At 39.7% G+C, this 27,910-nt stretch overlaps 2 protein-coding genes across 16 annotated transcripts in view; one reads left to right on the top strand and one right to left on the bottom strand.

Annotated features, from left to right (window-relative positions):
- Positions 1 to 27,910, top strand: part of MED12L (mediator complex subunit 12L) — a 333,571-nt gene that overhangs the window by 198,761 nt on the left and 106,900 nt on the right. The window lies entirely within an intron of this gene.
- Positions 451 to 22,593, bottom strand: GPR87 (G protein-coupled receptor 87). Its single transcript, XM_060638972.3, has 3 exons — positions 22,035 to 22,593; positions 6,282 to 6,413; positions 451 to 1,565 (listed from the first exon to the last, which is right to left on the bottom strand). Exons 2-3 carry the CDS (start codon positions 6,313 to 6,315, stop codon positions 523 to 525), a joined length of 1,077 nt encoding a protein of 358 aa, XP_060494955.1. The 5' UTR covers positions 6,316 to 6,413; positions 22,035 to 22,593; the 3' UTR covers positions 451 to 522.

The following is a 27,910-nucleotide window of genomic DNA, read 5'->3' as shown; positions in this document are numbered from 1 at the left end:
CTCCTCCTCCACACTATAAAGTTTTTTCTGATGTGCACGGACATTGATGAATACATTGAAGGGCGGATTGCCCGAGGTCCTACATATTCATAAATGGAAGGTCAGAGGGCCTAGCAATTAATACGTACCTAATTATATCAGACAAAAATGATCCCAAATCTTAAACTCTACAGCTACATAGAGTTATTTCCTCTCTGTGTTCTTTTATCTCAGAAGTGGCTTCCCAGCAGCAGTATTAGCTGGCAGTGCCCTGGCTTTGCCATGGCATTCTCTGCCTCTGCAGTCTGTTCCTGAAACCCCGAGTCATGAACCTGCCACTCAACTGCACACCGCCTCTCGCTTAGCTCACTTTTTGGCATGCCTTAATGTTTTTCTTAGTTTCAAATGATACCCAAGTTTCATATCATTTTAATTCTCTTTTGTCCGTATTTTGATAGACTGAAGCAAGGATAATCAAAAGAAACATTTATTTACACTCTGTACACTTTGCAAACAAGAGTAGGCCTCCTGACCCCTTAACCCCTACACATCTGTGTAATCATAATATATGCGGACTTCTGATCTTCTGACACTTTGCAGTGACCTGATGCTTTCGCTTCTGGTTCTGATGTTGGATTTTTTGAATAGCCTTCTTGAAAATGACCTACACATGAAAAAGTAAATGATTGGATCTAGGCACACATTGCACGCAGATAGGAAAAGTGTCATTTCTTTGCAGTAATACAGAATTTTGTGTGCAGATTCGTCTAAAAGTCTGTCTAAGTGACTGAAAGTAAAAGGAATTCTGCACAAGTGATAGGGTAGAAAGCAGGTGAAGAACACTGCCACAACCACCCTTATGCTCTGGTTATGTTTCCGCTTTCGGCTTGACTGGCTTATGAATTGCTTGCTGGATTTATGGATGTACCTGGATATGGCTATGTAACATCCGATTAGAATCACCAGCACAGCCACAAATAAGCAGCTGTTGACATAAATGACTGCTTCATGCCATTTGACTCCCAAGGGACTTTTAAGTTTCATGCAGTCATGAACATTGTCCTTGGTTAGTTGGCCATTTGTTAGAATGATGTTTGGCAAGGACAGAACAGCCATAATAACCCAAACACAAATAGATAAAACCTTAGTAAAGGTTATGCTATACATTCGAGAGTCCCCAAATGGCTTCACCACCTTCAGATAGCGATCAATGCTTATCAGCCCAAGAAATACGATGGAAGTATACATGTTCGCATAAAATAAAACTGAAGTGTATCTGCAGAGGATAAACTTAAAGTACCAAGGTCCAAATCCTGCATCATGCACTATTCGAAATGGAAATGTCAGTGTCATTATGAGGTCAGCAACCACTATGTTTTTTAGATAAAATATGAAGCTGGTTTTATTCCTAATGTGGAAGAAGATCCACACTGCTAGACCATTCAGCAAGATGCTTGCCACAAATATAATGAGGTAAAGCACAGGCAAGACAATAGTGTCAAATTCGTTGTTAACTGTGATGTTCCTTCCGGGTCCATCGCTCGTGTTACTTGGTGCTTGACTCCCTTGGCTGTTCAGCTCATTATCTGTCGGAGAAGAGGGGAGACATCATGTCAGAGCTTAACATGTGTGCCCCACAGACTACTAGTCTCCTTGATAGGCTACTGCTATTTGCTATTTTAGGCAAATTAAAATATGCCTTTGGCATTTTAAATAGTTACTTTAGTGCATTTTTAATGTTTTGAGTGGCCAGGGCGTTAGTGGCCTCTCCCTCAAGTCCTCCCCACCCTCCCCCTGAACACATGCACACCCAGGTCTCTTGGGTAAAATGTTGTATTTCTGGTTCTTTATGCCAGTCTTTTGAAAATAAGGAAAAATCCACCAATGGCAGTTATTCTGATTTTTAATTTAGTGTTTGAAATCATTACAAACAGAATCAATAAAATCTGTTGGCAGAAAATTGGAATTTCCTCTAATGAAAATAAAATGGCTAACACTAGTTATTCTTTTAGGTTAGCCTTTGGCACACACTTTGAAATAACTTTTTAAAATCTCTCCCGGTGTTCAGTTGTTGAATCATCAGTAATTGAGAAACAGTAAAACTAGTGGGTGATTTCTGAAGTTTTTGCCCTTGACTTTCTTACAGAATGTAAGAGCCTTTAGGGACCATTATTTGGAATAGAAACAAAAAGAAATTGTTGTTAATATAGAAGTTTCTTATCATGGAGAGCAACTTGTTAAAAATAGTTCTAGGCTGATACCTATTTTTATTTACAAGGCTACGCTATACCTGTTGCACTTACATAACATTTTTAAACCTTTTACATTTTTGGAATTTTTAGTTCATGTTGTTAGAGGCCTATGCCGTACCACTCTATCGCATAATCAGTACCATGACGTATGAGAATCTTATTTACATGGCAGCCATGGAAATGGGCCTCTCGTGTCTCCTACTGTGAGGGGAGTGAAACCCATGGGTAGCCCTCACTCAGGGCTCTGAATCCACTCCTGTTTTCTTGCTGATGGACACTTCCCACAGGCTGCTCGAAGCCAGTAACTCCCCACAGGAAGGTTGCTAAGACAAGACTTTTCCTGGGACAGAAGAGTTCCTCTGACAAATGACTTTGGCTGAAAGCCTCATCATTCTGGTCAGAACTTTGGTCAAACTGCATTCAAGTTTGAATCTTCCCACTCATCCTCCTTGCTCCCCTGTCCTGCACAGTGGTCAGACCTGCATTTTAGTCTGTAATCCCTTGCAAGCATTTCCCCCAGTAAATCCCTTGGCCATCCATTATGTTTTGTCATCTGCCTTGTTTTCTGTCTTTTAAACCTGGACTAACACAATTTTCAAATGACCTTTTCAGATGTAAGGTCACAGGGAAGGTCATTACTGAGTTTTTACTTCTTTTATTTTTTTATTTTTTATTTATTTTTTTTTATAATTTTTTTTTTTACATTTATTTATTTTTGAGACAGAGAGCATGAATGGGGGAGGGTCAGAGAGAGGGAGACACAGAATCTGAAACAGGCTCCAGGCTCTGAGCTGTCAGCACAGAGCCTGACGTGGGGCTCGAACTCATGGACCGCGAGATCATGACCTGAGTTGAAGTCGGCCGCTTAACCGACTGAGCCACCCAGGCGCCCCTTTACTTCTTATTAATATTGTTTATTATAATTACAGTTATGTTTTGGAATGATTTTGTTTTAGAGGTAATAGCATTAATTTTGGCCTCATTTCCCTACATGACAGGCAGTGTAGTATGTACTTTAGTTCCCTTCTTTGAAGAAATATAACAGGGAAGATAGTTTTGATGATTATAATCCAAAAACAGGTTCTTAAATTGCTGCCTGGAATTTAAGTGTGGGCTCTTCCTGAGTAACCTTGTCCTCTTTCTAATTCTTTCCCTTTTATTCTTTGCTACAAGTGTTTTTAAAAACTGGTTTTCCAGGCTGAAATACCCTCACACAGGCTAGTAATTTATAGCTGGACTAGCCTGTTACAATGAGACCCACAGTATTATTAGGCTTTATAAGTTTAAAATGCCTGATTCAGCTGCCATCTATATTAACTGCTGCCAGTTTCAAATATTGTCTTGAACAGTATCTTTCAAGCCTATTTTGACTTAACGAAGTGTTGCAATCTTGGCTGTTTCTGCACCACAAGATCCCCATCAGCATCAATGTTATTAGAAGCTTTCTAAGATGTGCAATTTTACCTGGGTTAAGATAGTGCTTGAATTAATTTCTGCAATTAAACTATTAGCAGTCACTTTCATCTAACCCAGAATAGAACCCTGTGGGAAATGGAGAGAGGGCAAGTAAGTTTTAATCAAGGTAAGTGGTCCAGCCAAGGGACACAGACTGAAAGTGGTCAGCCGATGGCTCTGGCTTACAACAATTATGAATGGTTTTCAAAACCATTGTAAGTGCAAATAGAATGGTTCACAAACTGTAGCCATACTTGGCATGGATATTTCAGCCCTTAGTGTTGACTCACTGAATCTATTGTGCATATACACTGTGGACTGGGAAGACCCATACATCCCAGTGTTTGTTTGGGATTGTGTGTCTGCTCAGTATATTGTTATATTTTAAAGTTTTAATTGTATGGACAAGCACTCTTATGAAATGATTTACTGATCAATTATGGTTATTGTTAAAGATGGAGTCTTAAATCAGAATCTCAAAAATAGTACTTAACAAACACTGTGTCTCATAAATGACAGATACCAAGTGCGAGTGGCATTATTCCACAGTGGTTATGGTGGTTTTGTCAGTCTGGTGTTGAGCTTGTTGATTATGTCACCTCATAGTATTTACTTCCTTAGTTTATGTATAAGATTAACATTTTGGAATAATTTAATTCAGTAGGCTAGGCCTAGGCTTGGCTATTTCTTCATTTACAAATTCCACACTTATAATGCAGCTTAAACAGTAAGTTGTTAAACTTGTTATGAATTATTTTATGAAATAATATGGTAGTAGAAAGAAAAAATAATGGTTCTTTAGCAGGAAGAACCATCTGTGAGTTGCTCTGGAAGGCTCAAAACTTGATATAGAGTTTTGTCTGATTTTTTTTTTTTTAAAGAATTAAGTTTGTGTTCTTTTTTGCCAGCCACTCCCATTATTTCTTCTCTTATGTATCTTTGCCCCAGATTCTCCCAAAGCTGGTGAGTGTGCTCAGAAGCATTTCTGCGCACAGAGCTCACTCTTCGGAACAATGAACTTTAAACGTGTGTGGCTCTCTTCACCCAGTTACTTTTATCATGTTGTTCTTCACCCTCAATAAAAAACTTGGCCAAGGTAGGGAACATTTTTAATGACAGGTAGCTTGGTGATTCAATTAAGAAAATTAGAAGGTGTTTTTACAGTGTAAAGGCTATTTTCTCACACACTCCTTGTTTACTAAGATGTTATTACCTGTATTATTTAGCTCAGAGCTTGATACAGAGTGATAATTGAGGGTGAGGATTCCTTTGTTATTTTCTCTCCTGCTCTTCCTTCTCCAACTCCTTTTAAATTAGATTAACAAAGACACTGACATAAGAACCCTATTCCATAGTAAATTAACATTTTGTGCCAGCCTCTGTGAGAGTGGTATTGTAGTCCATGTGTTGACCATTGGGATGTGGCCGTTTTGGTGTGTGTGTGTGTGTGTGTGTGGGTGGGTGGGTGGGGGGGCATTGTGTGTGTTGGAGAAATGCACGGGCTTGTGGCCATATATAGCATTCAGCGCTTGTGGCTACTGTATTGGGCCAAGCAGAAAAGAGCACGTTTGTCCTTGCGGAAAGTCCCACTTGAAGCTGGTTTAGTTACTTCAACACTTTGTAAAGTGGAATAAACAGTAGCCATTTTGCTGGATCTCCCAAGAGTTAAATTCTCTGCAAACATCATTTCGAGGACAGTCTCTAGTGCTTAGTAGATGTTCGTTTACTGAATAACTTAAGTCATTAATTACAATTTGTCTCATTAATAGTGGTCACATGATGAATGATAGAGCGGTGAAGAATCTTGGTCCTTTTGCTTTTGGTATAGCTGCGTTATTGCTCATTGGGGTGTGTCACTCTTTGGCACAAAATGTGAAAGTATCAACAATATGTGACTGCTCTACCTGCCTGGTAGGAATGAAACACAGAAGTCATACAAATTATAGGGTGTCACTACCATGGCACAACTGCCCTTGTGCGGTCAACTTTCCTTGTATGGTCATTGTCCAAATAGTTGCATTTTCTTTTTTTTTTTTTTTTTAATTTTTTTTTTTAACATTTATTTATTTTTGAGACAGAGAGAGAGCATGAACAGGGGAGGGTCAGAGAGAGAGGGAGACACAGAATCTGAAACAGGCTCCAGGCTCTGAGCTGTCAGCACCGAGCCCGATGCGGGGCTTGAACTCACAGACCGCGAGATCATGACCTGAGCTGAAGTCGGATGCTTAACCGACTGAGCCACCCAGGCGCCCCAATAGTTGCATTTTCTAAATAGGAGAGTAGGCACTTGTTGTCTTTGACCTCCTGGGAAGCGTTGGTGAACCTTAAACTATTACATCTGGAAACTAACAGATACTTTAGTTTGGGTATAAAAATCTTCCCCAAATCATAACGTAATCTTTCTTGTCCTTTTTGAGATGGTCTGTGATTCTGTCCTGCCTGTTCACTGTTTTATATTTAATGAAAGGCCAGGCTAAATGTGGATTTATTCTGTTAATTGGTACAGTAGCCAATAAAATTCCCAAAGTGTCACACAGTATAAATAACAGTTATTTATGAAAGAAGATTTTCTATGGGTTTTTTTCTACAGCTTACCTGGTAATTTTGCAAGTGTCAAGTTGAGCCCCATTCTTCAGTTGTGATGGACTGTAAGCAAAAATATGTGTCAGGAAACACTCGGGGATGACTGAGGGGAGGGTTCGGCATAGGCTATCCCTGGTTTGAGTCCTGGGTGGGGGGGAAAGGGGGGAAAAGTTAGGAAGGAATTTGAACACAGGAATTCTACCTTTTCTTTAAAAATACATGTATATACCTTCACAATTCAGAAAAGGCATACTCTTTGGATATGAACAGCTGTGCCAAATGAGAGTTGCCTGCTTTGTGTTCTCTTTCAGCCTGCCATGGAGCAAGGACCATTTCTGTGTATGTGGTCTATCTGAATGCCACTCTGTGGCCCTGGGAAAGCTACTAATGTCTCTGTGACTCAGAAATTAGAATGATAATAATCTCTGAAATTAGAATGATAATAATCATACTCCAAGATTGTAATAAGGACTACTTGAAATAGTTCATTTAAGACATTTATCAGAACCTGGGTATAGGAATGCACTCAGAACGTGTTAGCTTATGTGGTCCTCTCCCTGCTTCTACCAAATCCCCCGCACCTAACCTGAGCATATAATAAATGCATCTATGACAAGACTTACATGCAGTTGGAGATTATTAAAAAATTTTATAAAGATCTAGTGCTGATGTATGTAAGAGTGTTTTAGAAGCTCACATGTTTTCTTCTTCTTCTTTTTCTTCTTCTTTTTTAAAATCTTTCTTTAATTTGAGAGAGAGCACATTTGGAAGAGGAGCAGAGAGAGGAGGAGAGAGAGAATCCCAAGCAGGCTCTGCACTGTCAGCAGAGAGCCCTATGTGGGGCTCGAACTCATGAACCATGAGATCATGACCTGACCTGAAATCAAGAGTCAGGTGCTTAACTGACTGAACCACCCAGGCACCCCTAAGCTCACATGCTTTCAAGTATCTATCCTATTCTTATCATCTCTGGGGTTCTAGTTCTGGGTTTACAGTAACCAGCTGTGAGACCTCTAGTAAGTCACCTGACCTTTCTGGAATTGCCCTGAAGGCCCTATAAAATCCCTTTTGGGACTGTAATTTGTGTGAGCTTCTATGTTTTCCTCAAACATAGAATTCCATTAAAAATTTAACATCATTGGAACGTTTGCCTCATAAGTCCCTGTATTTCTCTTTGACAGTTCCATTCAATCTGAAAGTTTTGATTAGGAGTGAAGAATTAAATTGGGTTTCAGTGACGGGCGTGCGATTATGACTTAATACCTTAACTTTTCAGACCTTCAGATTCCATACATTTTTATAAAGATTAACTGAGATCGGGGTGCTTGGGTGGCTCAGTTGGTTAAGCGTCCAACTGTGGCTTGGGTCATGATCTATCTCACGGTTTGTGAGTTCGAGCCCCGCATCAGGCTCTGGGCTAACAACTCAGAGCCTAGAGCGTGCTTCGGATTTTGTGTCTCCCCCTCTCTCTATCTCTCCCATCCTCATGCTCTGTCTCTTGTCTCTCAATAATAAATAAACATTAAAATTAAAAAAAAAAAAAGATTAGCTGAGATCATATGTGCATGTAACATTAAATGCTAGAAAATGTTTCCTCCGGTTCTCCTTCAAGTAGCCCTGTGTTTTTTGGCTTCTCTGAAGTATTGATAAAAGCAGAAATTCTGGAAACTGATTTTGAAAAGCGTGCTGGTCAAGTCCAATGTGTTTATGTTTTAAATGGTTTGCTACAGGGGAAGTCACACTGTTGCTCATGAAACCATGTGAGACTTTCTCTTTACTGATGTTGTTGATAGACTGTGCAGCTGCAGAGATCCCAAGTAACCTCATCCCCTTAAAAGTGCAAAGCAGATTTCTGGCTGGTGTAAGCACTTACAGTTGCTGAGTCAGCAGGAAAAGAGCACTTTGCAGGCAGAAGCATATTGGAGAGTTTGGCAGCAAATGTTTCTTTATCTGTTACTTTGCCCTTTTCTGTTCCCTAGTATCTCGTGAACTCTGGGGGCTAGATTTGGTAGTAGATGGAAAAAACATTTCCCATATTGTTAGTGAACGCTCTCTCCACTAGAATCCTCTCTTTGTGAATTTAGACACCCTATCCATGTCTCGTGTCAAATCACTACATGGTGGGCACCAAAAAGGTTTTTTTTTTTGTTTTGTTTTTTTTGTTTTTGTTTTTTTTTTTTTTTTTTTTTTTTTTTTTTTGGTTAACAGAGCATGGACAATGACTTGGGCTCTTAAGAGTCTTTCCTATTTTGGTGTCAGTGTTGCAGGATTTTAAAGTAAGGCAAGGATGTGAAACTCCACTTTGTTTTTAATTATTAAAAATTACTCAAAAGAATGATTGAAGCAGTTTTCTGAACTTCATAACGATAACCCTTGGATTCAGTAAGCCTTTTTTTTCTTTTTTTTTTCTTTTTTTGAATCAAGCTTCTGATGGAAACATTTCATGGAGTTTACCTGACAAACACCTCTTCATGTGTACATTTCTCTGTTCCCAAGTTACATGGTTTTCTTTCTCTTGGCTTCAAATATACTTTACTGAGTAACAAGAATTCCAATATGGCTTACCCATACTAGAAGAGGAGCTAATATGCGTGAGCCACACGCAACAGTGGGAGAGAAAGCAGAAAGCCATTAAGACGGACCCAGAAAAGAGACTTGGGGAAAGTATTTATATATCACATTTCTGATAAAGGATTTGTATTCAGAGTGTGCAAAGAACGTTTACAACTTCTTAATAAGAAAACCAGCGAGAAAATAAATTATCTAAAGATTTGTGTAGACGTTTTCACCAAGAGCACACGAAAAGGTGTTCAACATCATTAGTCATTGGGGATATTTAAATAAAAACCTACAATGAGATGTTATTTCCTATCTGCCAGAGTGGCTGTAAATAAAAATGAGAAAATGAAGTGTTGCTAAGGACGTGGAAAAACAGAAACACTTCTGCATTGCTAGTGGGAAGTTAAAATGATGTGGCCACTTTGAAAACAGTCTGATAGTTTCTTATAAAGGTAAAACTAATGTATCATTCAGCCCAACAATTCCACGCATATATATCTACCCAAGAGAAATGAAAACGTGCCTATGCAGACTCCTGTGGAAATATTTTGGTAGCATTGTTTCTAGTAGCTAAAAGTCAAATCAACCTAAATATCAATTGATGAATGATGGATAAACAAAATGTGGTATAGTCCTGCAGTGCAATATTACTTCACAACCAAAAGGAATGAAATGCAGCTATAATATTGACAAACCTCAAAAACATTTTGCCAGGTAGAGAAGCTATATGTGAAAGACTACATAACATTTGGATGAAATGTCCAGAAAAAACAAATCTATAGAAGTGGAAAGGTTAGTGTTTGCCTCAACGCTGGGGGTGGGAGTTGAGAACAACTGTGAGGATATGAGGGGTTTTGTTGGGGGGAGGGGTGATAAAACTGGATTGTGGTGATGGTTTGCAAAACTCTAAATTTACTAAAAAGTGTTGAATCATATGCTCAAAATTGATACAAATTATGACATATAAATATCGTCTCAAGTTAAAAAGGACAAAAGAGCACACAGAAAGGAAAAGTCCTACAAATAGGCTAGCAACTGACCAACACTACAGATGAGTTTCAAGACCAAGAGAAACACATAACAGGTACATTCCCTATCTTCTGTTAAAGCAGGTGGTGAAATGCAAAGTACATTTAGCAAGAGTTGCATCTCTTGGAGTGTGTGAGGGGGGGCTGCTTAGCAATATATATGATTCATTCATGAATTTCCTCTTTTGGAATTGGGTCCCAGGGGCATCTGGATAGCTCAGTCAGTTAGGTGTCCAACTCTTGGTTTCAGCTCAGGTCCTGATCTCACTGTTTGTGGGTTTGAGCCCCGCATCAGATCAGGCTCTGTGCTGCCAATGAGGAGCTTGCCTGGGATTGATAGTGTCTCTCTCTCTCTCTCTCTCTCTCTCTGTTTCTCTCCCTTCCCACCTGTTGTCTCTCTCTTTCTCTGTCTCCCTCTCCTGTGGTCTCTCTCTCTCTCTCTAAAAATGAATAAACAAACTTAAAAAGTACTATAAAAAATAAAATCTTTAGAATTGGATCCCAAATCCAGAGACCTTGGATATGGGTGATGATTTAGACTTCTGGGGAATCCATGCTTCCATTCTCTTAATTATTATTGAAATTATATAGAAGAGTTGGGTTTTAATTAGTTTCTGATAAGATACTTGTGTTTTCTGGAATCTAATTTGTTTTTTAGTTATGGGAAATGAGATACTTTATTCTCCTGTACTGGCCTCTGAGAGTCTCTTCTCTCCTCCATCTCCTTTATTACCATCTCTAAATAACGTGCTTTCCCGAATTTAGGCCATGGCTCCTCATTCTTTTATTTCCTTTTCTTCAGGAGTGCTCATGTCTACTCGGATGCTCAGCTATAACCTCTCTTCCCTGATCCCTCTTTTCCTTTCCCTAAACTTCAGTCCTTCGTACACAATGGAATGTGCTATATGTGGATGTTCCTCATAGTCGACAACTCTGAACTTGAACTGTTTTCCCTTTCCTCCATGGAAACCACTTTTCCTTTTATCCCTATTGCTGAATATTTGCTTCATCTCTTGGTCAAAGGAGTGCTTTACAGGGTAGTTCTTTTCCTTGCCCCTTACCTGGTCAGCCCCTTACTTGATCTTCCTGTTTGTCTTATTACATCTTTCCTTTGCTGTGAAGGAAAGCTGTTACAACCCCTACCCCCAAAGGCCCCTTCTAGAACAAGGCCCTCATAGTTTCATGTGTGGGTCGCTGTACTGACCTCCTGTCTGGTCTCTGCTTCTTTCCTCTCAAGTTTCTCCTGCTTCTTGTTGGCAGATTTTTTTTTTCTAAATAACCCAAGTAGCCATGCTTTTCTTTTGCTCTCTAAACTCGAGTTATTAAATGGTACAGAAATTCTTGCATTAGAGTTCCTAATCAGATAGAAGGCGTTATTTTTGTTGTTTTGAAGATCGTAGAGGGTGGAAGTTAAAAGAAGCTGGATTTTGATAATTAAGAGTTGCCAGTAAGCTTTGGGGATAAATTTCCCATAATGAATCTTTTGAATTATGGGTACAATAATGTTATCTGCTCTATAGCATCATTAAGAGGTTAACTTAGAATATACATTTATAAATAAGTGCTTTATAAATGTTTTTGTTTGTGTTAAATGTTAGTTTTTATTGGTGTTATTTCTAGTAGTCCTTCCCCAAATGCAATTCAAAGATCATTTTCATTTGATTGGAAACTGTCAACCTTAACCAACCGTGGGGCGCCTGGGTGGCTCAGTAGGTTAAGTGTCTGAATCTTCATTTTGGCTCACATCATGATCTCGTGACTCCTGAGTTTGAGCCCCGCATTGGGCTCTGTGTTGACAGTGCACAGAACCTGCTTAGGATTCTCTCCTTCCTTCTCTCTGCAGGCCCCCTGCCCCCCAACTCATGCATGTGTGCACTCTCTCTCTCAAAAATAATTAACGTAAAAAACAAACACCCATTGCCCTTACTCCTAGCCAAGCACGGTGGCAGTGGGGTAGAGTGTGGGGTTTCAACTTCTGTTACCTTCCAACTTTCTGCCCCTCCATTTCCTCATGAAAAACACGAATATGAGGATATGTCCACGAAGGGATGACCGCCAGGTTAAAATAAGAATATTTATGACCACCTGGCACCATTGCACAGGGTAGGAGCTGTCTTGCTGGTTCCCGTTGTGTAGCATAGGGACACAATAGAATTTATCTGGTGATTGATAGGTTGGACACAAAGTGAACCATGTTCTTATCACCTTGTTGATGCTGATAGTGTTATGTGGTTTGTGGTCCCAGCCCTTTGACTGATCTCTTTGCTCAGCGAGCTTGCCCTTTAAGTTGTGTCTGAGCCTCATCTGACTGCTGTGTGCACATAAACTGCAGGGCTGCTGTGCGTCCTTGGCATGTCCTGGCGCCTGCAGGGTGTTGCAATGAGGGCTGCTTCAGCGGTAGTAATGGCTTGGTTCCAGGACCTCGTTCACGGGCGGGAATCCTGTTGTGCCACCTCCTGCTCCCCCAGCTGAGAGCTGATGAAACCACTCAAGAATGTGATGTCTGATGTAGGCCCAAGCTTCACAGCCATTCCTGAGGTTAGATGGTATCGATGCTTAGAGGCCTGGTTTTTGTTGTTGTTGTTGTTGTGTTTCTTTTTTTTTCTTTTTTTAACCATCCATTGATATCCTCCTTTGACTGAGGAGATGGTGGAATGAGGGTGGTGGAAAAGGACTACTGTGTTCTCAGTGTCTCCTTTATTTTAGACCTTGGACCAGTTGCTTGATGTCTCGTACAATCCTCAGAGCAGCCCCATGACCTAGGTGCTTCGTTCCCTTTCCTCCCCCCAGGTGGGATGATCCGAGGCTCAGACTCGTTAATTAACCTGCCCTGACTCACATGGCGAGTAATGGGTAGAGTCAGGATTCATCCCAGATCTGATAGAAGCTGAAGCTGGAGTTCTATTATACTGGCCCAGAATAAAAATGAAGAACGATTCTGGAGCCTCATTTTGGAGGACAGGAAATAGAGGCGGGGGGGGGGGGGGGCACAGGGCAGAGGGGGCGTTTGTTTTCTCCCGTCCAGCTGGTGAAGGAACTGCTAATCTTCTAAACTGGAGATCTAGTTTTGTTTGGCCTGAACAATGTTGAAAACACCAGGAAATTGCATATAAGAACTCAGATTTGGATCCTACTTTCAAGAATGAGATATGCAAACACTGAGCACAAGTAATCCAGCAGCATCAGCTGCCTCTTCCCAATGGGCAGTGTGCACGCCAGTTTGCCAGCTCCCAGCATTTTCTGTTGGCATCCTGGGTGTCCTCACTTGGGAGTGTTAACTGTCTGATCCTATAGATATTTGATTTTATAACCTTTGGTTTGTCATTTAATCTTATGTGACTACATTTGATTGATATGGATCAAGAAGTGTTCTATTTAGGTTTATAAATGTATTTTTCTTCTTCCTCTGCTCCTTGCCTATGGACTCCTAATTTTTCTTGCTTTGAGGACCATTGCAGAGTATTCTTTCCAAATGATTTTCCTGGTACCTCAGCGATTCAGAAAAATAGTGTCAGGAGATCTTACTTAGTTCACACTTCAGAATTATTAATGGTCACAATTGAGCTTTTCTCTGTGTTCAGCCCTGTGCTGGGGTCTTTAAGCAAAAACCCTGCTGGGTATTGTTAAACTGTTTTTCTTGGAGGGAGAACTGAGATTCTGGGTCCCAAGGAAGGAAAGGTTATAAATGGTGGTGTAGAGGCTTAAACCTAGGCGTGTTAGATGTCTAACTCTCTCCTGTTTCCCTGAAAGGGTAACGGGGGGACCAGGGGAAGGATTAGCATCCAGGACTGGTGAACTGCTACCTTAGGCACATAGCCTTGTAGTTAGAATTCACTGTGTTAGACCTCAGCCTGGTTGGTGAGCCCCTTGTGCCCAGCTTGGGGGAACCCCTGCCTCAGCAGAAAGAGCCAGCAGGTGTGCCTGCTGGGACACAGCAATGTCCTCTCTGGCTGCACAGGGTCTCGTTACTGTCCTTCTGATCAAGATAGGAAAAATGAATGCCAGTGAAGTGCTTGCTCCCTGAATGCGGTTATTCATCACTTGTTGGAGTGATTATTTGGTGGCAGTGGTTCTCTCTTACTTGTCTTCCACTTTCCTGTTTGAATTTTAGAGGCTCACATCCAAAACTGTTAGAATTTCAGATCTGAGGGTTTTGTTTTGTTCTGTTTTGTCTTTTTAGCAGCGGGTTGGTCATTTTCTCACAGAAAAGCCATAATAAATTAGTAACTCATATGGGAATACTGTTGTGGTATCCTTACATTTCAATGGTAAAGATGTAACATTCAAAAAAAACATCTAATGTGAAGTTTCTGGTGAAAGATAATAGTCTCTTATTTTGGAACCGTCTGTAACCCAAGAATACCTTAAATTTAAGCTGGAAGGAGTGTGGGAGGGAGGGTTTTCCAATGCTGGTAACAACAGCTTTGCTGGAGGCCTTGGGAAAGAAACAGGTTACCTCACTGGATACAGTTTACTTTTTTTTTTGGTATTGAAATTAGGTCACTGTAGTCATAGGTCGCTTCGTTAATGCATGCTTCGAGTCACATCCGAAAGGTGTTGGAGTGCCAAGCACAGTCCATCAGGTTGTTCAGGTACTACTCTCAAGTTCTCTTTTCAGACTTGCACTTGACATCTATAGCCTACAATTGTGTGTCTTTTGGTTCACATTGAGATTTAGCAGATTATTTATCAGGTGACTTCTGACCACTTGTTGGTAACTATTTCTTTGAGAGTAGTGTAAAGTGGATTGTAAACTCCATGAAGGCAAGGCTTGGGTCTAATGCTTCTTTACAACCTTCCCTAAACCTGGTTATTCCCTTTGTACAGGAGAGGAACCTTACCAGGGAGATTCAACAACTTGCCCAACATAACACACACTGAGAGGCAAAGCCAGGAAAGGAGCTTTAGTTTTTGTGACCCCAGAGCCTCTCTGCTATGCTACTTGACTTGATGAGTGGAACCTCAGAAGTAACCTGGCTAGTGTCTTATACCTCAATTCATAGGCAGGTATTACGTTTTTTACTTTATTTAAGTCTGTGACCCTAGACGAAACATTTTAGCTCTCGAACTTGTACATTTCTGAAATGGGAAAAATAACAGATGCCTGGACTAGTTCCCAAAGGTGCTGTGAGAAGTTGTGAGATAATATATACAAAGTCAATTTTATGTTGTAAGTACTACAGTATTATAAAGGTGTAACTCATGGCAAATAGTACGTTTTTTTTTCTGTTCAGTAATAAAATTTGTTATTAATCATATAGTTAAATTTTAGAGTTGACCGAATTGACATGTATAGTTTTATTTTCTCTTTAGGCAAAGTCTGATTGATATATAGCTCAGTTCTGGATGATTGAAACAGAGGAGGCTGGTCAGAGAGGTTAGGGGCTCTAGTTTCAATAACCAGAGTAATGGTTTTAAATGAATATGTGGAACGAAATATATTTCAGGTAACTTCTGGTTCCTTAAAACAAATATCTCAGAATTTAAGGTCCCAGGTAGAGTGTTCAGTTGCTGGATTCACATCCTGAAGAAGGGAGGAGTGCTCTGCACAGGCTCAGGGAGTGGCTGTTCCTGACTTCACAAGGGTCATTCCATGGTGGAGGCACTATACTTCAGAGGTAACGTGATTCTTCATGCTGTGATGGTGGGGGTCTTCTCACCATTCCAGGAAGGTCGTCATCACAGTTTTCTAGCTGTGGGTAAAGGGGAGGTGTTCTCAACAGAACACCTACCTGTAGAATGGGTGTCCACTCAGCTACCTTAAATCTTCAGATCACAGTTTAGTCAAACCGTTACGTTGTTTAATAGAATAAGACTGATTCCTAAGAGGCAAGTCCTCCTTCAGTTTTATCCCTTACCTTCATTTATAATGAAAACATTCTAATGAGGCCTTTAATACTAGTGGATATTTCACATTTTTATCAGCATCAGACCTGTTACTTACTTTGTCGTCTTATAAAAACAAGAAATAAATTTCCCCACTCATATATATGTAATAAAAGGATCTGGCGTCATATATAATTGATTTCATGTATGTGTGTGTGAACACATACCCATATATATGCGCGCATGCACACACACACGTATAGTATTTTCTTTAAAGTGATTCTTAAAATCAACATCACTGGCATTAATTACCTGATTTTTAAAACAATGCTTCTCAAACTAGTGGGAATATTTGAATCAAAATAATTTTGGATAGATGTATACAGATGGTAAGTTGCTCAACTAGGAGAAATAAGTAACTGTTTGCATTATTATAATATTTCTCATATGTGTTTTCTCTTTTTCCCCCGTCATATTTCCTTGATTAATGTCCTCTACCATTACAGCCCTCTCTTCTAGCTTCCTGTCTTCTACACAATACAGCTGAAGCCCCTCTGTAGGTACCCTCGTGACCTGATCTTGCCTACCTGCCCACTTCGCAGCTACACCAGACTGCCTGTCTACCTGGCCCTTTTGTTCTGGAAATCCCGCTTTTCCCTTGCCCAGCTATGTAAGGGCAAGCTCCTTACACAGCTTTCAAGTCTCACTCCTCTGCGACCTCTTCTAAAAGCCTTCCGTGTTTCCCCCCATACTGTGTCAGTGCTCCTCAGTCCCTATTGTCTGCCTCGTTGTCCAGAATTCCAACTATTGCATTTTCCTTGTTTGCCTGACTGCTTGAGAGTCTCTGAATCCTTCTATCTCCAGAATCCATCAGAGTACCTGAAGATACAGGGTCAGGCTCAAAAAACATTTGCCTTCATGTTAGGCTCTCTTGGAATGTGGCTGCCCCCTGTGACCTAAACTGATCTTAGCAGAGATCTACCATTGTTTCCTTAATGAGTATCTTATTTTGCCATCTGAAGTAGAAGAGTACAACACAGGAAGGGCTGAGAGAATAGGAACTGGCAGTTGATCTCATGTAAGACATGGACAAAGGCCAGGAGAAGGGTCATTATACACTGGTCCTCTGATGTTTCCGAACACCTCCCTCTGAAGTAGGGGGACTAAAGTGGAGGGTTGCCAATTCAAATAAAGCCCCATAGGTAATATCCCCCCAAAGGAAAGAGAGCCAGGTATCAGAAGAAATCATCAACAGTACTAGTATGCTAGTAAGATCCAGCTAACAGCCAAAGCGTCAGGGTAGATAAACAGCAGGGCTGAGGACTATATGTCCTGGGGGGATGTTGCCCTAGTCTCAGGCTCTGGATTGTTGCCACACAGGTGTATGGGTCAGCTGCTATCAGATTATCTGATATATAAGAAGCATGAATTTTAAGTTACAGATTAATTTTGTTAACACATTGGGTAGGCCCAATAAAGCTTGTCTGTGGGTTACAATTTGTGACATTGGCTGCACCAAACCTTTCCTTAGCGTTTCTGTTCATTCCCTGTGGGACTAGAGCCTTGTTACCTGATGCTTGCTCCAAAGCTCTACCTGAGTTTTACCAATTTCTCCTTCATAATTTCCTTTTGGAAATTGATGAGTTTGTAAGACAAGCTTTGAGACAATGTATAGGATTTCAGACATTAATGGCTTTGTATTTAATTTGGGATGACTACTTCAGAAGCTCTGAAGTTTCTTCTTACTGCTAATGATGGTGTATTAGATTGAACCACATGGAAATAATATTTTGTACATGTGAAAATGGCATTTTCATGTGCCTACCTACCAGTTGAGAAATTTTTGATAGGATGTATTATTGCAGCATGAAATTAGAAAGAATGTTTTAGGGGGAAGGGAATATTGGTGTTGAATAAATACAATGGAAATATCCATTAAACAATGACTGTAATATGCAGATGCATTAATACAGTAGTTACCTTTTTGATGGCATCCACTGTTTTTTATTCCTTCATTTTGCTACATATGATATAGGTACTACATTAGACACTTTGACACGTGCAGTACTTCATCTTGTTTAAAGTTTTCATTATCCAGATCATTACAATGCTTGGTGGAAACAACCACAAAATAACTGTGATTATTTAAGTATTATATCTTACTGTGGGTAACCACATTGTACCCATGTTATGAAGGATTGTCTTCTTTGTAAATGCATCTAGTAAACAATTAGTTTTGTAGTTTTTCCAATTTTCTCTTTCAACCAATTTATCTACATTGTTTTGAAAAGCGCAATGATGATTTGTTTTCAGTTTTGTTTATAAGCTTTGAGTCTGGTAGGTTGGAAGAGGAGGAGGTGTGGCCAGGGAGGCCATCCATCCCAAAAGCAGTGTGGCAGACCCTGTGGTGCCTGTAGCCTAGGGGCAGCTCATGTCCATGTGTCATTTTCTTACCTCTCCTCTGTCAGCTCTCTGCCTGAAGCCATGTAGCTGAGTGCTAACAGCCCAGTATTTTCTCTTAGCCTTTTCCTTTCTTCAACTAGATCATAAGCATCTGTAGTGCAGGAACCTTAGATTATTTTATTTCAGCTGTCCTCTTTTATACTGACTTCTGCTTTGGAAGCAACCAGAATCTTGGTTTATTTAGTACTCTCCATGGCCTTGAAAATCAGAGTTTTGCTCTACTGTCTGTCCGCTGGAGAGTTACTCTAGTGGCTGAAGGCCAGTAGTATCTCTGACCTGAGAGCACGTTCAGTCTATTGGCTAAAAGTCTATGTTTCTATCTTGTGAGGCACAGCAACAGCATTAAGAAGCATAAGGGTTTGGCAAATACTGGCTAATCCTATTGTGCATGTAGGACAGTTGTGAATTATTTAGATACACTTTAATTTATTAAAAAGACATTGGATTGAAGTTGCAGATCTGCCATTTACTTGGGCAGGTTACCTAACCTCGATGCTTCCCTTTTCTCTCCTGGAAAATATTCATCATTGGATTGATTTGAGGATTGAATGAGGTATTACCACAGTATTACCTCATCGGATCCTTAGAGATCTTTTTATTGGAGCTTGGCATATAGTAAGAACTCACTATTTTGATGCTACCTGAGTGTTAGTAAGAATAGTCTTCCCCCACCCCCACGCCATTTTTCAAATAAATTGAGGCTTAGCGAGGTTCCCTCAGCAGACCTGTGAGTACAAGAGCCCAGGTTAACACACGTGGTAAGTGATGGAGCCTGGATTTGAACACAAGTCACTCTGACTGTTGTGCTCATAACTATTCTGTTGTTGCTGCCTCCCCACGAATTGGGGGTTCATGTGCTGATTATTATATGATGTCTCCTTTGGAAAGAGTAGAAAGTAAAGTAGCTCTATCTTGACTGTAATCTATCACGTACCCAAGATAGCCATTTATCTCTTGCAGTCCAGTAGTACAGTAAATAAATCACAAATCTATATAATTTTGCTTATAAACTATGCAAAAAAAGGGGGGGAGGTCACTATGGCAAATAGTGCATTTACTCAGAGATTGCAAAGTGACTAAGAGCATGGTTGACGGCAGAAAAACATGGTTCAGGATGAGAGCTCTGCTACTTGTGTATCTTTTAAACTTCAGTTTCCTCAGCTGTAAAATGGTGGTAATAACAGTATTTACAGCTGTCTCCATTTGTTTTTTGAATATGGGTGAAATATGCAGTGCTCTTGGGCATATATTAAGATATCAATGTATTTATGATGGTTGTTTTAGTATTAAGGCTAGAAGGGCAGTTTGTGTCATGACTTTTATCTACTACATTATAAAAAGTCACTTAGGAGTTAGCTTCTGTTTCTAAAATGATAGAAATTATTATTAGAAATTGCCTTATAAGAGAAATTAAGGAGTCACTGATATGAATGGCTTAATGTGATGTCTTATACTATGTGAAACTTAATCAGTACTCTTCTTCAAGCGTCTTTTAGTGTAAATGTTCTCATCTATGGCTAATATGAATGTTAATAAAAGATAAAAATATGCTAATTAGGTGCAAGGTAGAGAACAAACATTCTATTCTGCCCATTTTTGCCACATAGGGAGGAAGAATATTTAAACGTGTCGCCAGGTCAGAAAGGAGCTTAGACTTAACCATTGGCCTGATGGAGAACATGTGAGTCTTGTTTCTTATTCACTCTGATACTCTCCAAGTGGTTCATCTCATCTACTTTTTAACCACAAGGTCATGGTTGCCTTGGCTCTCCCTCTCTGCTTTTGATGGTCACAGCTATAAGCACTGCAAGTGGCCCTTGTGTTTGTATTACTGCAAAGCTTTCTACCTGAGGAAGCAAGGAGCTAACTGTTCTCATCTCCATCTTGCAGAGGGAGAATCTGGAGCCTAAAGACGTTGGGATTTGATTAACATCATGTAGTTGGCTGGGACAGAAATGGAGAGAGGATCAGTCCTCCTTATCTTGTTGGGCTCCACCCAGTGCCCCCTCCAACATTCCTTTATTAGATCCAAGCCTTGGTTCTTGATAACGAATCCTAGTACCTCGGCATATCACCTGGATTGTGGGAATGTAGAGGTGCTGGGGGCCTCTAATGACCATCTAATCTGATTCCCTCATTTTATTGTGAGGGATGGGAGTGAGCTTCCAGGGAAGTAAGAGGCTTGCCCAACTTACTGATAACTTTTGGCACAGTCTGCATCCTAGCCCTGGTCATTTTGCTGTGAGTCCTTGACTTTCTGCCCTGAACCAAACTTCTGTCCCCATGCCCATGGAGAACCTCTGTCCTCAAGACTGTGGGCTGCTCCCAGGTGATTTTCCTTAGATTTCACCTCACTTCTGTTCTCACCAGGACAGGCTTTGAGGGAGTTGTATGAGTTTTCCTGTTTAGAGGCATATAAAGAACCAATGACTGTTCTTGTGTCCTCTATGTTAAATTTCTGTGGAATTTTCTGAGTACAGGCTAAGCATGAAATACTTTTTGTTCTTGAAGGAAGTGAACCCCTAAGATAGCAAGGAAGGGAGAAAAGCAGGCAGACTCCGAAGAGGGCGTGAACACTAGTAGCTTGAATAAAAACATCAATTTTCAGTTAGTGTCTATTCACCTACCCCCTTCCTTGAATGCAGGAATCCCTCTCAGCACGCTGTCTCTGGCTAGGAAATTTCCCCTAAGCCTCTTCATGAAAGTTATGATTTTGTGCCTACATCCTTAAATACAGTATTCAGGAATCTATTCCTCCAGCCCCTCTGCCTTCACCCACGTATATCAAAAGACTTTTCAAGTAGATGTTGCAAATGATAGTCTTAGCAAAGGATTTTGCTGAAGGACTAAGAGAATCTCCTCGATTCCTAATTTCAAGAAGGAAAGACTTTTGTTAACCCCAAGCTGGCAGAGATAATAATGATATAAAATATGAGCAATGTCTGGCTCTCCCTGTCCCATATAGTTTTGGTAATAGAGAAGCAAAGTTTTTACTGTGTATTTTGCTAGGAAGTTGGCATCTCTAGTTAGGATTTTGAAAGAAAGCTGTTGTTGAAAATGTTAATACGCCTAACGCGAAAGCAGATTCAATTTGAAATACAATATAAAATTCTCTAGCAGCTAAATGTTGTTAACCACGAAAAGTCCCTCTACTTTAGGCTCACCTATCTTTTAAAGTCTTTATTATAACACTGACAGGTTCAAATCCCCATGCTTGCTTTTTGTTTTCCTCAGTGAAGCAAAAACTTCCCCAACAGTCTGAACGTGAAGCCGAACTAAGCTGTCTCGAGCCCTTTGTCAGTAGCCGGGCAGTTTCCTCAGTGCCTTCGTGACATGTTTTAACATGATCTCTTAATGGAATAGGAATGAGGATCGCCCTGTTCTTTGTGGCACAATGAGAAGATTGAGATTCTTTTATCAGAATGAGGCAATCTGGGCAGAAAAATCATCTTTCTCATTTTGGTCTCCCTGTTTAAAAAAATGTAAATGAAGGATTATGAAACAAATGTACATTTTAGGACGTAGGAAACAATGAGAAGAGACTGTGGATTTTACTCAACCTTAATAAAGTAAATGTGATAAAAGATTTCACTGAAACAGAAGTGATTTCCAAATCATCATTTCCCCTTTTGAAGTCACGATACACAGTTTACATTTTCCGCCCGCCTGAGTGGGAAACCGCGAAGCCCCATGAAGCATGTATGGCCCCTGTTTTGGATTGTGGTGCCTCCCACAGAGTCGTTACATTATCTCATTCAGTTCATATTCTAATTTCTACTTTTTCTTCAGACCTCAGATTTAAGCAGAAGGATAATTACAGTCTTAATCAGTGCTGTGTCCTATCAACCACAGCTTTTAAGAAAATCAAAAAAAAGTTTTTTTGATTTACCTTTCATTGCGGTGTCTGGGTGTCCATTCACCTGATACGGTGTCTTCGAGTTGGAACAAGCTTCTCAACTCTAATTAAGAATAAGCCTTGAAACTATGGTTAACAGAGAAGTGGGTTTTCTGGTACAGCATGAAAAATAAGCATTTTTCTCCCTGTCAGAGAGGGTGGGTTCTCCCCTACCCTCCTTGAGAGTGTCCTCTGAGGCACCCTTTCAGATTGTCCTGCTTGGAACAACTGGAGCAACTTGCTCTCTCGCTAAAGTAAGTGACTCACATCTGAGAGTAGGTGAGATCTGTCGACTGCGGAAGAGCATTTCCTGAACCTGCAGGAATCAGAAGGTGATTCACCTGAAGGGAACACAGAGGGCTGGAGCTCAGCATGCCAGAGGACTGTTGAAGGAGAGGGGGATGGAGTCTAAGGAGTCTAAGTCTAAGGTTGGGGTTGGCCTCTACTAAATTAGTCCCAGTGTTTAGGTTCTTCCTTTTTTCTTTTTCTTTTTCTTTGTTTTATTTTATTTTGCAGGGGTGGAGGGACTTTCTACTGCTAATTAGAAAATATGCATTTGTAATCTTCCTGCCAATTAAAGCTTAGATTGAAAGGAATCAGAATGTATTTTATGAAGGACAAATCCTTTAAGATATTATTCAGCTTATTATTTAAAAACTAAAGTTGAAATGTGTTTCTACTAGTGATAACATTGGAAACCTGTTGTTTTATTCAATAATCTGATGATCTCTGTGGACCTATCTTTATATATACACAAATGTCAGTATTCAAAAATTTTTTTTTTTTAATTTTTGTTTAACATTTATTTATTTTTGAGACAGAGGGAGACAGAGCATGAACAGGGGAGGGGCAGAGAGAGAGAGGGAGACACAGAATCTGAAACAGTCTCCAGGCTCTGAGCTGTCAGCACAGAGCCTGACGCGGGGCTCGAACTCACAGACCGTGAGATCATGACCTGAGCCGAAGTCGGACGCTTAACCGACTGAGCCACTCAGGCGCCCCAGTATTCAAAATATTTTAAAGTTATTTTGGGGGTGAGTTCTCACCTAATCCTTTGAATTCCATTTTTAAAGAGAAAACAACTTTGTTCTTTGTAAAAGTTTTCCCACAGTGATAAATTTATATATTCAAATCACCTTTTCTTATTTGTAATTAATTTTAGAACTTTCAGATAAAAATCTACAAAAGATTGCAAGGTTTTGCAGCAAACAAGTAAATAAATGAAATTTCACCAGATGGAATTAAAACCTGTTACTATCATGGGTGAAGATAAATGAAAATATTAAATGTGCAATCTTTTTGAAGTCATATGTCAATAATAGATATTAGTGTTTACTTACACCTTAAGGAAATTATTTATATATATATATAATATATTTTATTTTAAATTTTATTTTAAAATATATATATTTATGTACTAATTTGTATAGTAACTTTATGTACTAATTTATTTTTAAGTTTTATTATTTTAAACTATATATCTACATGTATATATATCTGTGTGTGTGTGTGTGTGTATATATATATATATATATATATATATATATATATATGTATGTATATGTGCATGTTCTAATTGGTTTTCTTTCTGTGTTAGTACAGAAAAACAAAAATGTGTTTAATTTAAATACTAATAGTTGAGGGCACCTGGGTGGCTCAGTCAGTTAAGCGGCAGACTTTGGCTCAGGTCGTGATCTTAAGGTTTTTGAGTTGGATCCCCGCAGTTTGTGAGTTCAAGCCCTGTAAAATCGGGCTCTGTGTTGACAGCTCAGAGCCTGGAGTCTGCCAAAGATTCTGTGTCTCCCTCTGTCTGCCCCTCCCCTGCTCACGCTCTGTCTCTGTCTCTCAAATAAATAAATAATATTAGTAGTTGAATTGTCAAAAATTCAAAATTCTGTTTCTTCTATTGCCTGTTCCTAAACAAACAAAAACAGACAACTACAATTTAAATGGTTCTCCATTCCATTCTCTTTAGGGTGGATTAAGTTATAGATGAGTAGACCGCCCTAGGGAAAGTCTGTGAACAAAAATTAGGCAACCTAATAGTGGCTCAATCTTAAAAGATTTTGCCAGATTTAGAAATAGTCAGTCCTGCATTAGGTTTGACTCTGCTTTATGCCAGTTTATACTTCTCCGTGGATTTTTGCTTTTTTACATTTAAAGCAAGTTTACTGCGTCCTGTGGAGAAAGGTTACACTTGGAGACCTTTTAGTTGGAGAGATTTGCCCTTCTTGGGTTGAGTTCATTGCCATTTGTTGCTGTGAGACTTAAGTAATCAATGATATGAAATCAATCCAACTATAAAAATAACCAGCTGCCAAGTCTTAACAGCATCAATTCAAAGAGAGTGTATCCCTTGTAGCCTCCTTAAAAATGTGTTGAGCAAAGGCCTTCTTTGCACATTCTGGGGATTATCGTCCCAACTTTCCAGTCATGTGTGTGCAATCATATTAGGGATTTTATCTGGACAAATACTTCCTAAGTGTCTGTTAAAGGCCTAAAGGCAGTTCTGTTATCTACCTTAAGTTTTAATACATTTTTACCCAGGTTGACTTTGTCCTATTAGGGCCAACTAACAACATTAACTTTTTATGTTAAAGAAAAATCTTTTTCCTGTGTAAGGACCTCAAGTTTTCCCTGTAACGATGAGATACCTTGACTTTGCACATGGGATTTTTATAAAAAGCTCACAGAGGAGGAAGGGAGCTGGGGTCCCCGTTGTCCACTTGAGGTAAGCGACCCTTTCTCTTCTGGAGCTGGGCTGGGGCCATATGGCATAGGCTTTCCCCTCCCTTAGTAACATAACAGTCAGATGGTACTATTTAGAAGCTCTGGCCAGTGATACAGACTAAGTCTAGTAATGAAGAAGTTAGCGTGAGGCAGCCTTTACGTATGTGTCCTAAAGCGTATCATGCCAATCTCAAGTTGGGACTCGTTCACGCTGGTCTTAACTTAACATTCAGAGAGGGAAATAGTACACGTTTAGTCACGAAAAAAGTGTAATAGCTTTGATGAAAAGAGCAGCTAAAAAACAGCCCATAACTTTATTACTGTTCAAATCACCGAGAGGTTAACCTGCATAATTTTTTTTCTGCTGATTTTTATAGCAAGTCTCTTATTTCATAAAAGCCACAGGAGACTTTATAACCATAATTATCTTGCTGCTTCATTGGAAGGTCCTATTAAATGTAGGGAAGCTCTTTTAATAACATTGTTTTAGCCTTTACAAACCCCAAATTTATTTTGAATACGGGACGACATCCTGGGATGTGTTTGTGTTTCTTGACCACCACAATGTTTTAAAAAATGTGTTTTTTTTTCATTTTTTTTTAACTAAAGATGATTGTTTTTTCTTCTCGTATTATTTTTTAAATATTTATTTATTTATTTATTTATTTATTTAGACAAGGAGAGCAAGCAGGGGAGGGGCAGAGAGAGGGTGAGAGAGAGAGAGAGTCCCAAGCAGGTTTGCACTGTCAGTGCAGAGCCCAGCATGGGACTCCATCTCAGGAACTGTGAGATCACGACCTGAGATGAAATGAGGAGTCAGTCGCTTAACCCACTAAGCCACCCAGGCATCCCATTTTCTAATATGATTTTTAAAGATGCTAAACCTACAGACAAATTGAAATAATGGTTCAAATAGATTTCATCTCAACTCACATATTGTTCACCTGTTTCACATTCCCCCCCCATCCCCAATATGTTCGGTGGACCTGTTTGAAATTATAGTCAGTGTGACGAATGCTTTGCCCTTAACTGCTTCAGCATATTTCCTGAAAACAAAGATATTCTCCTGCCCAATCACAGTGCTATTATCAGTCGAGATTAATGTTGAAGCAAAATATTTTAAAATACACTGTCTGCATTAAAATTTTGCAATTTCCCTTTTAATTTTAATACCCTTTTAATTTTTTTGATGTGGCTTGCAATCGCTGGTCACACCTTGCATTTAGTTTTAGGGTCTTTATTTATTTATGACCTTGTTTTTTAAGTTTATCTATTTTGAGAGAGAGTGAGAGAGAGCGTGAGTGAGAGCGAGTGAGCTGGGGAGGGACAGAGAGAGAGGAGGAGAGACCAAGAATCCCAAGAAGGCTCTGAACTGTCAGCAAAGAGCCCAGTGTGGCTCCATGTGGGGCTTGGACTCATGAACCGAGAAATCATGACCTGATGAAATCTGACCGAAACCAAGGGTGAGATGCTTAACTGACTGAGACACCCAGGCACCCCTACTTTATTTTATTTTTGGAAAACTAAAAAAAAAAATTACTTTAGAGAGAGCACACATGAGCCTGGGAAAGGCAGAGAGGGGGATAGAGAGAGAGAGAGGCTTAAGTAGGCTCTACCCTCAGTGTGGAGCCTGACAGAGAGGGGTGTAGGGGGAGGAGGAGTGATCTCTCCCATGACCCTGGTATCATGACCTGACCTGAAATCCAGATACGGATGCTCAAGCTACTGAGCCACCCAGGTGCCTGGGTTTTACTGTCTTTTTAGATTTTTAATCTTTAGAACAATCTCTCTGCTCTTTTGCTTTTTAATAAAGTCCCCTTGGATTTTGAAAATAGGTTTGTTCTGTATTTGCTAGACTCCATTCTGTGAGATATGCAGTAGGGGCTGCTTTCACATGTTTTTCAGGTAGTTTGGAAGTATTAGCCTAAAGTCTATATTGGAGTTTGGAATTTTGAATTTATATAGGAATATCTAGAATCTTGTTTTGGACATAGATTTGGTTCATGGAGCATGAACCAAAATCGGTCGATCCATACTCTGTTTTTTGGGGGGGGGGACACAGGATGACTTTTTCAACTTTTTTGGTTTCATTGTTCTATAAAAGGAGGATTCTGGTTTAGTTAACAGAATTTTAGATGAGAATTCCCATAACCTTACTGATTTTTCAAAATATAGTCTAAAGAGACAGAAGCATGCAAGGAAAGAATGTGTTTCTAGAATCTTAGAAGGAATGAAAATTAGGTAACATTATTGATAAGTTTTTCTAAATCCTAGAAAGAATCCTTTACCCTATTCCTACTTACCACCTTTTTAGTGGGAGACATTGGGAAATGTATTACCAAGGCTTATCTTGGCCTCCTAGTCATTTCTCCCTTCCATATGATTTTTTTCTTTCCATGTAAAGGGCCTGCTAGTCTTTTGTAATACACTAACTCATTACAGAACAAAAAGAGGCAGAGATTTAATGGAAACATGGCTCAAATTGCTCTGTCTTGCCCATATCTTTTCCATGGAGCCAGAACATACAACAAGGATTGTAGTAAAATCTTCAGCAGATCTTACTGTTCGATCTCTCTGTACACAAAAGTCACTCTAATTGTGGCTCACATCCAGTAGTTGAGATTTTTTGCGGAGTATAATTATTACAAACCCTTTAATGTTCCCTTGCCGAGATTGGTATCTTTAGGTCCCTATGCTTGAATTACTGTGTTTAATCTGTCATTTGAAATGATTTGTATCTATCAGGTCTGCTTTAAATAAAGCACTTACCTTTTTCTGGTATGAGTACTTCATGTGTAATGGTTGATTAGAGGGAAGAGATGGTTTGGAGATTGAGTGTGGAGATATGCCTGCATATGACTCCTGACCTCTTATTGATCCTCTCCCTTGTGCTGTGCTACTTAGTTTTGGAAATTTTGCTTGAGGCAGTGTTGGGTCATAACCAGAGGCTAGTAACTATAGGGTCATACAGACTGGAATGTGGATTTCTGCCCCTCCAGTTCATACCTTTTTTTACTTGGGACAAACAATTAACATAGCTGAATCTGTTTCTTCTTCTGGAAAATAAGGTTCGGGATGGCTACCGTGTAATATACTAAAGATTAAATGAGATCATATACAGGATAATTCCTACATTATTT

The sequence above is a fragment of the Panthera onca genome, chromosome C2 (genome assembly GCF_046562875.1).
Source record: "Panthera onca isolate mPanOnc1 chromosome C2, mPanOnc1 haplotype 2, whole genome shotgun sequence".
Classification (NCBI taxonomy): domain Eukaryota; kingdom Metazoa; phylum Chordata; class Mammalia; order Carnivora; family Felidae; genus Panthera; species Panthera onca.
The sequence above is the reverse complement of the archived record's forward strand: the minus strand, read 5'-3'. Positions and strand labels throughout refer to the sequence as shown.